Raw genomic sequence first — 14,659 nt, forward strand, 5'->3', positions numbered from 1 at the left:
CGCTGGAGCATACACAGTCACCTCGCAGCCTTTGGCCTTGTCCTCCTCCTGTTCCCGTCTCTCTTCTTCCTCGTGCTTACTAGTCGCCATGCCTGAGGCCTCCTGGCATTATTCCCACGAGTCGTCTGCCCTCATCGGCGCCCCGGGGGCCGGGAGCTGCACGTCCCTCTCAGCACCTCTTACCACTGGGTGCTCCTGGCTGGGGCTGCCCTGGGGAGCTGACAGGAGGGTCTGGGGGGGCCAGACCTGCCCACCACTCTCAAAGGAGCCCTGGCAACCCTCAGCTGCCCACTCTGGGGCGCTCTCTGTCAGCCTGAGGGAGGGGACACGGCGGGAAGGGCATAACCCACGGCGTTCTCCGGTGTCCCCCCAAGAGACCCTCCTCCCTCGCCACCCACACACCCCGACCCCGCGGTGTCACATACGCGGGGCTGGGTCTGTCAAAGCCAGATGGTAATGGGAACCCGAGCCGCTGACTAGCTGCTTCTGAAAATCCTGGTTGCCTCCTCGGCGCCCTTAGGAAAGGTACCCAAAACTATGGCGTCCCCACCACTGCCCTGTCCACGCGCAGGGGGGAAACGGAGTTGGACTGTCAAACCCAGGTGGAGGGAGCCCGCTCGGGCAGGGTCAGGGGGGACGTCTCCTGGGGCCCTGCCGGAACCCCCGGACACCATCCGTCCTCATGACGTGGGGCTGAGAGAGCAGGAGGGGTGACAACAGGTGAGCCCTTCACAAGTGTTCTGTGGGGAGCCAGTCAGAGGGACACGGGGGGCTCCTGGGAGGAACCGAGGGCGGTCTCCAGCAGGAGGCCCCCTTTATGGCTTTTCAGTTAATTCAAACAGTGGGAGGAAGGGGCACACCACACACACACACACGCAGGACACGGAAGCCACCGGGACACCAGACACCCGGCTGGACACGGTGCACGGTACACGGAGGGTCAGCTCTGCAGGCAGATGTGCGGCGGGCAGTGGGGACGGACGGGCCTTCAGGGCACCGGTGGTCGTCCCACGTCCCTGAAGGCAGGGCTGGTGCCAGAGCCGGAAGCCGACTCCCCCCCACCGCCGACGGCTCCCACTGGGGGATTCCCGATGGGGTGAGACCGGGTGGGGCTTGGGGACAAAGACTTTACGTGACATAAAATCGAAGGGGCAGCCTCAACGAGTGGTGTGAAATGGGTCTGAGGTCAGGGGTTAGGGGTTAGGGGTTAGGGGCACGGCCATGCGGCTATTTACAGAAAGAGACATGCATGTTGAGTAGACAAGACTCGGTTCATATGTTTATAGGTCACTATCGTCTTTTATAGATAACTAAATGCACACGGAAGGGGTCAGATGAGGCTCGAATGGCTTCAGAAGGGTCTTGTTTTGTTGTCGCTTCAAAAATAAAGTATATTCGTGTGTCTTCAAGTCACAGTGTCCCCTTCTCAATGTTGCAGCTCGAAAAGCAGTAAGATCCTTGGTGACCAGTCTCTGGCCCCCTGGGACTGAGTGGGGGGGGAGCAGAGGGGACAAATGGTCATAGAATAGGGGTGCCAGATAAAACACAGGACGGCCAGTTGCATTTGAACCCCGGGTAAACAACACATCACTTTTGGCGTAGTATGTCCCAAATTCTGCCTAGGCCATACTTAGCCTTAAAATTATTTTCTGTTTACCCGAAATTCAAATTTAACTGGGTATCTTGTATTTTTGTTTGCCCAATCTGACAACCATGTCATGGGGCTCTGGGCCACCAAGACCAGGCCTTGGGATCCTTTGCTGCCTGCCACCATGCAGGGCTCGGAGACAGGGCCCCCGACCAGCCTGAGGTGGGAAGGGGGAGGGTAGAAGGGACAGAGTGGAGGGTGGGAGGGCAGGTCTTGGCTCGATTTCTTCCTACCTTTATGGGGGTGGGGGGGACACCAAAAGACAGCCTCTCTCTGTATATGGTTGGGTGAGACCGAGAGTTAGCATACATTAAAGGATCGTGGAATCTCTCACTTGCGACCCCAGGGGAGTTTCTTAACCTCTCTGCTCACCCACCACCACCCCGCTGCATGGAGGCAGGTTTGTCAGGGAGCTGGTTTTACCCACAGGAGGGACTGAGGCAACCCCTCTCTCCTCTCTCGCTGAAGCCCTGGGCCAGCAAAATCATCCCAAACTGATTCTGCAGAAACACAACCATGTATGGTTGCCTGGGAAGAAAAAAAAAGATCATCACCTGAGACTGTGCTCTAATCCCTGCTGTCCCGTCCTCCACCTGAGGGACCCCTGCCAAGTCATTTCTCGTTCACGCCAAGCATCTGCTCGCTCACTGTCTGGGGCTGCCCGAGGGTTCTCTACCCGGCTGTCCCCAGGCCTCAGCTTCCACTTTCAAAGACCAACAATCTGCCTGTGGCTCTGGCGGAGTTAGTTTCCCCTCTGGGATGATTATTCAAGGAGAAAGAAGCCCGAGTTTTCTGGCTTCACCCCATTTCCGGGTGGGATTGGGTTTGAGTCTTTGTGGTCTCAGTCCCTTTGGAAAAAAAATCTCTTCTACGCTATTTCCTGCCTGGAATAGACGGGAAACTCATAACCACAGAGGCCTCCAGAACCCTTCTCTAGTCAAACCCTAGCTCCTAATTAGGGCCTACAGCCCACCCTAACGTCTCCAGAAATAAACCTGCATGGCAATGAGGGTTCAGAATGATGCTCCAGAGTTAGAGTAACATCAGCCCTCAGGTGTAGAAAACTCACGACTCTAAGTTTACCTGCCTAGTTCACGGAGCTGGATAGATGCCTTGACTAGGATGGCTCATTTGGGCCAAGCACCCATTTCAGGACCAGCCAGAACCTAGGTGGGGTGCAGGGGTGGGGGAATGATTGCCCACACACAGGTCTCGCCCTGGCTCTACACCAATGCCAACAACACTCAGTCTCTCAGCAACCTGTCCCCACCTGCTCACTAGAGGTGGGCCCAGAGTAACAAAATCCAGCCCCTGTCTCTTGGCACATGGACACCCACACCACCTAGGGGTGCCCACCATTTCTTTTCCTCCCCATCAGGAGAGTGGCAAATCTCGGGCTCTGGAAGGGCTGAATCAGGTTCATGGGCTGAGAAGAATCTCAGGCGGTAGGAAGCCCATCGGGAAAGGGCAAAAGAATGAAGGTAAGGAAAACAAGATGGACAATCCTCTGAGCAAGGTTTGTGGGATATGGTGGGGAGAGAGACCCTGAGAAAGCACCAAAACCTCACAGCTCTGGAGACTGGAGAAGAGCCCAGTGACTCCTGATGCCCATAGCAGGACATCCTACTCTGCAGTCAGCTGGGTTCTGAAGGCACCCCATTTTCCTACAACTCTCCACCAGGACCACAACTCTGGTCCCGAGGACCAAAGCTCATAGTCCTTGTCAGAGTCTTACCTTCTCATCATTAAGTACACACCCAAACTCACACAGGCTCCAGTAAAATACGACCTCCCATGTGCCAAGGGCCACTAGCAAGGAGGAGAAGGGTCTCTGAGAGATGGGCAAGGTTCAGCCCTGCTTCCCAGTCTGTTTCTGGCGGAGGTGTTCCCTCATTCCTTGCTCTAATCAAAACACATGGCACAGCAGAAACAAAAAAAAAAAACCCATTTCCTTTCTTTTAATAAAATAAAAAAATGCTCTGGACCCTCAAACCCTGAGTCTCTCTAACACTGTCCGTCTGTCTCAGGTACCTATAGAAAACTGAGGTGGTCCCGATGTGACAGGACAGGAAGTGCTGCCATTTTTGCTGGGAAAGAGAGAGATCCCCAAGCTTTGGGGAAGCTATGAGTATTCTGTGGCGAAGAAATGGCAAGGGCCTGAGGGCTTCATGGATGGAAGAGAGAGGCTGAAGGAAGGGAGGCAAGGGTGGGAGAAAGGGGTGAAAGGAAGTGGTGCCGGCCTTAGGTCATGTGGGACCTGACTCTCCTGCCCAGGCTGAAGGTTTGGAAGGAGGCTCAGTGCAAACTTGACTAACGTATATATGGCTTTTTATCAATGCTGGGGACAAAAGGTGAAGAGGGAAAGGGACACAACCGAGCGTGGGGTAGAAACCCCGGCAGGTGTCCTCCACCACCCATTTGGAATGGATGTCCTGCTTCTTGGCATTCATAGAGAGACGCCTCCCCAAGGAATAGTAGGATGGGGCCTCCCCACAGGTCTCCCTGGGCCACGTCAGCTACCCACAACTATCTGGCATGGAAGGCAGAGGAGTGGGAGCCGGGGGGGCACGGATCTCAGCACCCCCACCTATCTCATCCGGGAAATCTCTGCCGTCTCTCCACCATCCTCCCCCTTCTTACCTGGACCTCAGGGGGACAAGAATTCAAACCTTCTTTTTAGAGTCTCTGGCTCTGTACAGAAAACAGTCTTCAGATAGTGTTGCTCCACTTAGATTAAAAGAGAAAACAGAAGCAAAAGCATGATGGGGGAAAAATGCAAATGAACCGCAGAGCTTATATGCTGGAAAGGGAGAAAGCATCTGTGTTTCCCACTGGAAGGGGGTAAAGAAGATCCAGGAGTTTCATTTGGTCTTTCTAGGTAATGGGTCTTCTTTCTTCATAGTTTGACGTTTAACTGTCAACAACAGTGAGGTCCCAGGACTGATGGTCCCTGTTAGAGTCTAACCAATCTAGTGAATAGTTCATGTCCACGAATGTCCCAGACACCACACTTGTGGGGAAACAAGGCCTGACGAGAGGAAGTCTATGACGGCATCAGGTTTTTGGTCCTAGTTCTGGACAAGTCCAGTCTCCACATCTTGCCTCCCAAATAGCCACCCACAAAGAGTATGGAAGCTTCTGGCACCCGACCAGGATCCTGAGCCCTCTCCACGAGCTGACGGAAGATCTCCCACTTAGACAGTGGACGTCTCTTCACTTCAGGGTCCCCGAAGAGCCTTCTCTTCCCACACAACTTCACTGTCCGTGGTTCATCCCAGGAATGCAGAGAGATGCTCCAACACACACACACACACGCACACACACACACACACACACACACACATCATAGGCCACTGTGTTGCCTTCCCTGTCAGGAAACAGGATGTGCTGCCATTTTGTTGGTCCAGAACACTCAAAACACAGGAAGTGCTGTGACTCTCTGCTGAAACAGGGCCTCACTCAGGGTGAGGTTCAAGTGAAGCTTTGAAAGAGTGAGAGGGAAACGTGACAGGGCATGCAGCAAGGACAGCTCCTGGGATGATGAAAAGAGCCAGGCTTCTCTTTCACCTGTTAGGGGACTCTCCTCACACAGCCATCAGAGGGAAGTTGGTCTCTCAAAAGAGATAAAGGAAGGAAAAACAAGGACACAACCACAAACAAATGAGAAAGAAAACCTCTAAGGTTGCATAACTGAGGTATTGATAGCTCTGGATCTTGTCAGTGTCTGTAACGGCGCAGGATCCCGGCCACTGCTGCCTACTTGTTCTTGCCCAGAAGCGCGTCCACCTCTTCCTCGGGCTTGAGCGAGTGCCACTGGGCGATGGGCCTCCGGGGGTTGGCCAGCATGTCAGACCAGTGCCGCAGCTCTGTGCCCGTGGCGTTGCTGCCCACGAAGATCTTGCCAATGGCTTCGTTCTTGCCCAGCTTGTCATAGTCCAGCACAGTGACCACCACCTGGACTTTCTGCGGGGAAACAGAGGAGGGAGGGAGGGAGTTGGCAGGTGGAAACGCACGATCCCGTGACCAAACTTCTCCTCCTCTATCCTCTACTCCAAATGCCCCGCAAGGAGAGGCCTCCCAGGGCGGCTTGCTTCTATCTCTGAACTTACTTCCAAGACTGAACTTAAAGGGAGGCAAAGGCTGCACGTTCTGGAAACAGCCTTTCTCCCTACCAGTAGGCACTTACCCAGCACGTGCTGTGCTCCAGCCACTGTTGAGTGCCTGGAAGTGGAGGGCGGTGAAGACAAGGGAAGAGGAGTACTTCACCTTAACGAAAGCAGTAGACCCATACTCAGAAATTTACAACACAAAGTGATGCAGGTTCTGCTAGAGAGGTAAGCACAAGGTACTATAGGAACTCAGGCGAGGCGACAGTCCTCCTCGGGTCAATCAAGAAAGGCTTCACCAAGGAGGTGACATAGAAACTGGAAGGTGAAGGCTGAGGACTTCTCTAGGCAGAGACAGAAGAGAATCCCAAGAAGCAAGAGGAGCCTGGGCGGAGGCATAGAAATAGAAGTGTGCACTTGGTATCTTGGAAACAGAAGAAGTTCAGAGTCACTGAGGTTGAGTGTGAGAAGAACCAGGCAGGAAATGGGGTCAGCAGGGTGGGCTGTGCAGGGTGGGGTCAGCTAAGGAGTGTGCCTTTTGTTCTTCAGGCAAGCAACAGGGAGCTCCCAAAGACTCCTGGGAGGAGTGGCATGGATATTTCAGGAAGAGACCCCTCACATCGAGGCGGGAGATTCACTGGAGGAGGATGGGGACTGACAGGTGGGGAGGCCGGCTGGGGGCCGAGGGGGGAGCTGTGGGGGCTGGGTAGTGAATGCCTGAACCAAGGTGGGGCGGTGGGAATGAAAGCAGGGGCCAGGCTGGAGAGGCACTGAGGGGAGAGAATCAAAAGGACTTGGTGTCAGTTGGACTGGCCGAGGTGACACTCGGGACCTTTCTTCATCCTGCCCCACAGCCCACTCAGGCTACTCAAGCTCCACCTTTAGGACCAAGCTTGTCCAGGAAGCCTCACCTGTTTCAATGGCCTGTCCCTGCTCCCCCTCGCGACGGTGACGCCCTCGAGAGCAAGGACTATGTCTTCTGCACATGCTTCTCCAGCACCTAGCCAGTTCCTAGGGAGGCGCTTAGGGAATGCTCAGCAAAGCATGTTGGGTAAATGAGAAAGGAAAAAGGGTAGGGGGTCTAAGATGATGCCGAGGTTTGTCACTTGAAAAGAGAATGCAGACGAAGCAGGTTTGGGGTGTGGGCGGGGGAAGGGGAAGGGGTTTGGGGAAGATCATGATGTTGGCTTTTGGCGTGTTGAACTTGAAACTCCTGGCCAGTACACTTCATGTCTATCTTAAGTTTTCCACAAGGACTTCTCTTGGTCTAACATTATCGTTGAGATTCCCTTGACACCTTCGCCTCCCAGTCCTGGGGGCTGGGGGGGGGGGTGGGGGGGGAAGGGAGGGAGAGGAAGGGAGGAAGGAGCAGCTCACTCCAAAGAGGGAGGGTCCAAGACTCCAAGAGGATCCAGCACTCTGCAATTCCAGACAGCTCGGTGGGTGTCTGGTCCTGCCACATTCAGATCTCACTCATGCCCCCTCATGGTGAAAAACAGACCTCACCTCCAACACTTACCGAGCTTGCTGGTAGGAGGAAGGAAGGAGACAGTAGAGAAGGGAAGGATGGAGGGGAAGAGGAGAGAGGAAGGGGGCAGAGGGGTACCTGGGAGCAGACCCAGGGGGCAGCAGAAGTGGGAGAAGGCTGGCCAAGGCAGGAAGCGGCTGCACCAGGAGGAGCGGGAAGAGGACGAGGCTATACCCCTACCTCCCCGGCAGCTCCAACCTCACAGGCCCACTGAACGCCCGTGTACCTCGCAGTTCCCAAGGAATGATGGGTAGGATGGCTTGGAGTGGTTCTTGTTCATCTCAGAAAAGGGGGAAGCCCTTTCTGGCAGGGGCCCCGGGAAGGAGGACCCAGGACGGCACCATGAGAGTCAGAGCCCTTCCCACCAGGGCGAGCGAGGTGGCTCGAGGCGTCTGGGTGAGTTCCCTCATGCCCCCACTGCTGTGCCCCCAGGCCCACAAACCCGAGCACCTGAATCTGCTCGAAGGGGATCTCAAAGCTGAAGGACTCGTTGAAGTAGGGGTTCAGGGTCTTCTTCTTCACCGTCGTCTTCTTCTTCTTGAGCCTCTTCCCATTCTGCATCAGGTGGATCTTCACGTAGGGGTCTGTGCAGGGAGAATCCCGGCCCCGGAAAGGCACCCTTAGTGCCCCACCCTCCCACCGAACGTACTTAGAGCACCCACCCCACCAAGGCCAGGCACCCAGCAAGCCCTAAGGCATGGGCCGCTGAGTCCAAAAGCAGCAGAGTAAGCGTCCAGTTCAGGGGCGGCAAAAAGGTTTCGCTTCAAGGACCACCTCGGGCTGATTGGTTGTGGCCTCGTGTAACGCCTGGAGCATTACACTGGGGACATTCCTGAGACTAAGTAAGGCCTTGTCTAGAAAGAGTGAGGGGGTCGCTTGGTGATATCTGTCCTACGCAGGGGACAGAGGAGTGCTGAAGGCACCACACACATCTGCCATCCCCGATTCAATCCAATCCTCCTGACCTCGCAGATGAGCAACCCAGGCTCACAGAAGTGAAGTGATGTGCCCCCAGTCACACAGCGGATCAGTGACAGAGCCGGCAGCCAGCCCCACCAGTTGAAGCCCAGGCACAGGCCTGATTCTCGGGAAAGTGCGTGCTCCGCTGTCCCACCAGAACCCTGTGCTGTGGGCTGGCCCCGCTCCGTGTGCTCCTCCACCCCCCAAGTCCCCTTCCAGGGTAGGGCCAGCAGAGCGCCTCCCGGAGAAGTGTTCCGGACTGTGGCACGTGACAGAGGCAAGCTTTCCTACACAAGTTTCTCTGGTCCTTCTCTCCATGGCTTATACTGCCCAGCAGATCAGAGTGGGGGCAGGGGACCCGTGGAGAAAGGAGGGAAAGTCAGACATCTCCGGCTCCACAGTCCTGCGCTCAGACCCACAGCTGCTCGGAGATACTCTCTGTATCCCAGGGCCGGAAAGTGCTCTTACAACGGGTATGTGAACAGAGAACTCAGGCCAGTGACCGGCTCGCTGGTGCCACCCAATGGCAGCCAGAAGTTCTGCATGTACCTGAAAGGCCACCTACGTCCATCTTCTTCAGGTTCTTGGCCTCCAGGATACAGACAGTGAGCTTCCCAGCCGTGGGCACGTAGCGCAGGGAGGTGCAGATGTCGCCCAACTTCTCTGGCTGTCCAGGGGGAAGAGCAGGACCCAGGGTCATCTTAGCCAGCCCACTGCCTCTAGTACGGCGGACCCCCATCTTGTCAAGACTAGCAAGGCGGTGGTGTATCCCCAGCCCTCTCAGTCCCCAGTCCCCACATCTGTGATGTTGGAGAAGGTCGCAGGGCCTCCTGCTGCAGTTCAACAAAGCCCCTGAGAGTGATGCTGCAGGAGCCATGCCCTTAGGAGTGAGGGGAGCAGAGTACAGGCTGTGGGCAGGAATGTGCGAGTGACTTCTGGATGGATCTGGACACACGCGGGGCATGGTCGGGCTCCCACCCCAGGCCAAGGGGAGATGGAAAGGAGGCTGGGCATGGTACCCAAGGGTTCATTTCCAAGGACACTGGGAAAGCGAGTATCTCGGAAGCCTTCCTCCCTGATTACTCCCAACCCTTTCGATAGCCCCCTGTCGACCATTCCACTCGCAGTGTGACCTGTGGTCTTCAAAGCACAGTGTGTCCCTTCTCTTATGTGCTGTCAGTGCAACACCTTCATGGAGATAAGGCAAGGGTTCTTTGTGACCAGTGAGACTCCCACAAAGTCCCACAACAATTTAGCCCTGGGGGCAGGACGAAACCTGCTGGACTCCTGGTTTCTAAGAGCTCTGCCCACATCATGCCAGAGTCAAGCTTCTCAGAGACCAGGTCGCTCAGGCCAATATCCCGGCTCGAGTGTGCCAGCCCTGCTTTCACACAGCATGAGCCCCAAGGTAAGGAAGGGTGACTTCAGCGTCCCTTCTCGCCCCCTCCATTACCACCTGGTACTGAGCTGGCCACACAGCAGGGGCTTGGCCAAGACACATGACCGATGCTTGGAAGGAGCAGTGGCTAAAATGGAATATTTGGCACACAGTAGGTGCCCAATAAGTGTTGGGTAAGTGCTTGAAGCCGTAGCGGTTGTTGGGAGGACAAGCCCCCATGCTGAGAATCTTTTAAGATAAATGTGGGCTTTCCTTGTGGGTAAACTGAGGCACGAAGTCACAAACTGGTGGCCCTAAGTGACAGCAGAAACTTAGGAGTAAAAATAATAATGGTGTTCTCCTTTACTTGAACACCTACTGGATGCCAGGTGCATTACAGAGATAAGTAATTCTCATCTGCAAAAACACTACAGGAGACAATCTAGATCTAAAGAGATTAAGTGATGTGCCCAGGGTCACACAGGTGGGGTTGTGGAGCTAGGGTCCTAACCCAGTTCACCCAACTCTAAAGCCTACCATCTCGTGCCAATAGGTGGCGGCCCAGGTGGGCAGCCACACTTATCTTCCACACGGTCTCTGCTCTCACCTCTTCCTTCTCCCCGCCCTGCAGGTCTCTCCACTCCTCGATGGGCTGGCCAAGGTCCACGGTGTTCATAGGCACCTTAACCTCGCCAATGATGTCATGTTTGGAGAAGCGGTCAAAGTCGTAGATGGCCATCACCAGGGTTTTGCCTCCTAGCTCCTGGTATGGCACCTGAAGGGCACAAGCAAGATCAGACAGGGGTCAAAGCCAACTCATGCACCTCCAGAGGCTTCTGTGGGCAGATCCTTTGGTTAGAGCTCTGCTCCTACTACCCTGCAGGACTCCTGGTGAGTCTGTAGAGACAGAGAGAAGACCTCAGGCTCTGGGGGAGCAGACTGGATGGGGGGGAGGGGAATGTCCCAGTCCTACAGGAGGCTGAGCAGTGACCTCACACATAAGCCCACAGTCCAGCCTGCCATTGTTCCAGCCTGAGCTCATTCCAGGGCCTTAGCCACAGCTAAGAACCAAGGAAAGGTCTGTAGAACTCTCAGCAGAATTGGGATCAGGGAGGGACGTGGCATTATCCTTCCAGCCCACATCACCTTGAAGGTGAAGGTTTCATTGAAGGCAGGGTTCAATGTCTTCCGATGGACTTTGGTCTCATATTTCTTCTTCTTGTCTGGAAGAAGGAAGACTTTGACATAAGGGTCTGAGGTGCCTCCCATGTCCAGGGCAGGCAATTCAGCAGCCTGCAGAACGCCGACGGTAAGCTGTGGAGAGAGTGAGGGAGGGCCTTGAGTCTCAGGACTGCTCTAACACCAGCCCTGGCCCTAGACCCAGCACCCACCAACTCCCCCACCACCACCACCAGAGGTGGGCAGCTGGGGAGGTGGGAACAGGCTGGTGCTAGAGAGCAAGACTGGTCTCCATCTCCACCCCCAGGAATCTGGAATGACATCAGGAGAAGCAGTAGCTTAAAGGGCAACTGATTTGCCCAAGGTTGGTGGATGCCAATCTGGGCCAGGGAACCTTCTCTAGAGCAGGCTGGTGGCCAAGGCAGAGTCAATGTTCAGGGGTACCTGCCTGCGGTTTCCAGCCCACCCCACTCCATGGAAAGGAGAAATGCCTATGGGCCAAAGTGGGGGTGAGGGCTGTGGGAGTGTGGAGTTGTTTCTATCTCCCTCCCACCCAGCCCTCTGTCCCATCCCCCACTTTGCCGCCAAGCCCCACCCTCACACCTGGTTGGCCTGGAAATCATAGTCCAGGGAAAACTGCAGTTTTCCCAGATTCTCTGGCTCTTTCTCCTCCTCTCCTTCACCTTCTCCCTCAGTCAGGCCTGTCTCTGCATCGTCGTCATCCTGTGAAGGCTGGAGGAAAGGAGGGGCGAGTTAAGAGAGAATGGAGCCACGTGGCTTGGCGCAGGGGCATCAGGAAGCCAGCCCACCTGTGCAGACCCTGACTCAGAGCTGGTGCAGGGCAACAGGAAGGAATGTGGCACTGTGCAGGGGCTTGATTCTGCACAGCTCCTCAAAGCCCCCAGACAGCCCCTCAGAACCCCAGACCGTGTCTGGAAGACCCAGTTCTGGTTTTGGTGTGCCTCTCTCCCTTCAAGACACAGTGCTATGAGACCAGGTGCTGCACCAATGCTCTAGACTTCTTGAGGTGGGGGAGGGGTGCTTCCCTTGTTAGCTCCTCCCCAAAAGTTCCCCCAGCTCAGGCCCCACCCATTCTAGGCTAGACTTACCAGAAGTGCATTCCAGGAATTCAGGAGCAGGGTGAGTCCCCAGAGGTAAGAAGAGAAGGAAGAAAGTGATGTAAGAAAACATCCTACATCTCAGACCAGCCCCTGAAGTCACAGCCACCTGGTGAGACCAGGTCGGGCTACACCCAGATCGTTCTTGGGGGTCCCCCTTCCCTGACTTTGCACTGCAGGCTTCAGGCACACACACACACACACACACACACACACACACAGCACTCAAAGGCCATTTTAATCTCTGGTTGACTTCTTGAGATCAGACCCTTCCTGCCATCCTCCATATTGATTCCTTGAGCAAGAGACTTCTCCTAGTCACTCTCAGAACAGATGTGGGCAAAAGAGAAGCACAGAGAAGCCTTTGTAAACTTAAACATTAAGAAGGAAGCACTTGGGTTTATCAAAGGACTTTTCCAGTCCGATTAACACCCCCAAAACAGGGGTAAATAAACCAAATTATTACATGACAAGAGATGGATTCCCCTTGGCCCTGGTCTTGGTGCCTCAGGACCATTCTTTTACCCCATCTGATTCCCCACCCACCCCAACCAAATAGGTGCCTCCAGTGAGATTTTGTCCTCTAGTCTCTGGCAGGAAAACACAGGGTCACTCCCATGGTGACTTCCTGGCAGGTTGGAGGGTCTCTCTTTCCAACATTTTGTCCCAATAGCCTCTTTGGCGGGGGAGTCAGTATATTATGCTCTTCCTCTGTCTTTTCAAGGATGCATCCATGATCACACATGAAAAAGCCCCCCCCCTTTCCACTGTGGGATGGGTAGACAACATTTTACTAGGGATGTAGCCAATAGGGAGGGTCATGTGGCATTCTAAGGAGGGAAGCCGGTTTGGCTGTAGAACAGCCCAGAAGCCTTTGCTTCACCTTTCAGCACCTGGAATGCCTGGGCTGGGCCCCTCTCAGTTCCCCCCACCACTGTCTTCTCCTACCTGGCCCCCTTTCATGTCCTTCATATTCATGGCATTCTTCATGCCCTTGCCCTTCTCCTTCTTGTTCTTCTTCTTCTTACAGCAGCACTTCTTACAGATACAGAAGCAGCAGGTGAGGAGCAGGAGGCCAGCGACCACAGCAATGGCGATCAGTGCCCAGGGTGGTACTGCCCACAGAGAGGACCCCAGAAGTCAGCAGTGCTCTGCCTTATAGTCCCTGACCCCAAAGCATCAGCAAAAATGGGGGGGAGAGATGAACCCCAATGTCCACACTCTACATTTTTTAACCACACACCCATGAGTGATTTACATGCAACTTGCCTATACTTTGCATGCCTTTTCGTTAATACTTGTTCTCTCCTGAGCCTACCGTCCTTATGGATACAGCCTACTAACTGAGAGGTAGCAGTCAGGTGTATAACAAGGAAGAACGTCAGTTTGGCTCTATTGGGTTTTGACTCATTTGATCTACGGAAAACTGGCTTATATTGGAAAGAATGGGATGGTCCTTATCTGACCCAGGTGTAGGAAGAGCTCCTTTGACCCATTCCTTATGCCCAGGCTTGAGAGGGCTGACCTAAGCCAGAAGGCCAGCTCCTTAAGGACCTAGACAGCTTGGCTTTGCAGAGCTCAAATAATTGGGGATGGGCCCTGGCTGCTCTCCATGGTCCTGAAGAACCATCTCCCACTGATAGGGCTGCTCCCCTTAATGTCTGGTGACTCCTAAACAGCCACTGCCAAGAATTCAGAAAGCAGGGGTGGGGGGCATATTTTCTGTCTTCCAAACTAAGGTAGTTTCAAAGTGTGACTGGGAAACTTCAACAATGGCTTCTGTTTCCTAATTTTTCATCTTCTTTCGGTTTCATATTTTGACAGTTTTCTAAGTTGTAAGAACTTTCTTCCCCCTTAGGAGACGGGGGCACAAAAGCCTCCTTGTTCCCCTTATTAGTGCCAGGCACCCCCCATTCCTGAAGGGGCTCCCCAAATAATCCATCCTGGAATCCAAACATTCAGCCAATCACATCTCAGGGGTGTTCCCCACCCTTCCTCAGCTCTGCCCTGCCCATAAGGCCTTGCACTGACCCTGGCCTTGCCCTGCCCTCTCAGCCACCTGGGACACTCACAGGGGATCTTCTGGATTTCATTGAAGAATTTCTCCTTCAGCTTGGCAAACATGTCCTCCTTACTCTCCCCAGCGCCCCCACTCTCGGTAGAGTTGTCTAAGAGCCCAGTTGACATTGTGGCGGTGGTGGTGGCAGGAGCCACAATGGGCTCCTGGTTCCTCTTGAAGATGTTCCTCATGGCGGCAGAGGGGATCACTGCAGATGAGAGGGGATGATGGGAGCAGATGAACAACCCAGAGGTCCAAGTGCAGAAAGCTCTGCCCAAAGGACTGGGGAACACTCTTCAAAAGCTAAAGACTATTAAGAATCCCATTATAATTCAAAGATATTTCTCATAATATTAACATAATATAATAACATAATATTAACAACTGTGGTAAAACAACAATAACAGTTATCATTAAGTTAGTACTTATATGTGCCAGCCACTGTGCATGATCGCCTCTAATCCAAACAACAGCCTAATGTTTGATTATTATTCCCATTTAACAGATATGGAAATGGAGGTTCCCAAGGTCATTTAGACATTTAAGCCAGTCAGCCTGACTCCAAAGCCTGTAAACCTAATCACTTTCATATATCTCGTTTAAATCCAACTGCACAACTCCAGGAAGGAGGCAATATTCTACTATCAAAGACTCTTTCTCGAGCCTCTCTTTTCCTTAACTTC

General features: G+C 54.0%; 1 protein-coding gene across 1 annotated transcript; it reads right to left on the reverse strand.

Moving 5' to 3' along the window:
• Nucleotides 1-1,079: 1,079 nt before the first annotated feature.
• On the reverse strand, nt 1,080-14,179 carry SYT2 (synaptotagmin 2). The gene is made up of 8 exons (XM_032591805.1): nt 13,990-14,179; nt 12,866-13,032; nt 11,403-11,522; nt 10,767-10,934; nt 10,228-10,395; nt 8,792-8,909; nt 7,733-7,866; nt 1,080-5,611 (listed from the first exon to the last, which is right to left on the reverse strand). The coding sequence occupies exons 1-8, from the start codon at nt 14,165-14,167 to the stop codon at nt 5,405-5,407; spliced, it is 1,260 nt and encodes a 419-aa protein (XP_032447696.1). The 5' UTR covers nt 14,168-14,179; the 3' UTR covers nt 1,080-5,404.
• Nucleotides 14,180-14,659: the final 480 nt, after the last annotated feature.

The sequence above is a fragment of the Lynx canadensis genome, chromosome F1, assembly GCF_007474595.2.
Source record: "Lynx canadensis isolate LIC74 chromosome F1, mLynCan4.pri.v2, whole genome shotgun sequence".
NCBI classification, from domain to species: domain Eukaryota; kingdom Metazoa; phylum Chordata; class Mammalia; order Carnivora; family Felidae; genus Lynx; species Lynx canadensis.

What these genes read in the sequence shown, in the direction of transcription:
- SYT2 (XM_032591805.1), bottom strand. Translation starts at nt 14,167, where the DNA reads ATGAGGAACATCTTCAAGAGGAACCAGGAGCCCATTGTGGCTCCTGCC. An exon ending in ATGATTTCCAGGCCAACCAG is followed by an intron (nt 10,935 to 11,402) that starts GTGTGAGGGTGG and finishes CTCTCTCCACAG; the next exon opens with CTTACCGTCGGCGTTCTGCA. An exon ending in GGACGTAGGTGGCCTTTCAG is followed by an intron (nt 7,867 to 8,791) that starts GTACATGCAGAA and finishes CTCCCTGCACAG; the next exon opens with ACCCCTACGTGAAGATCCAC.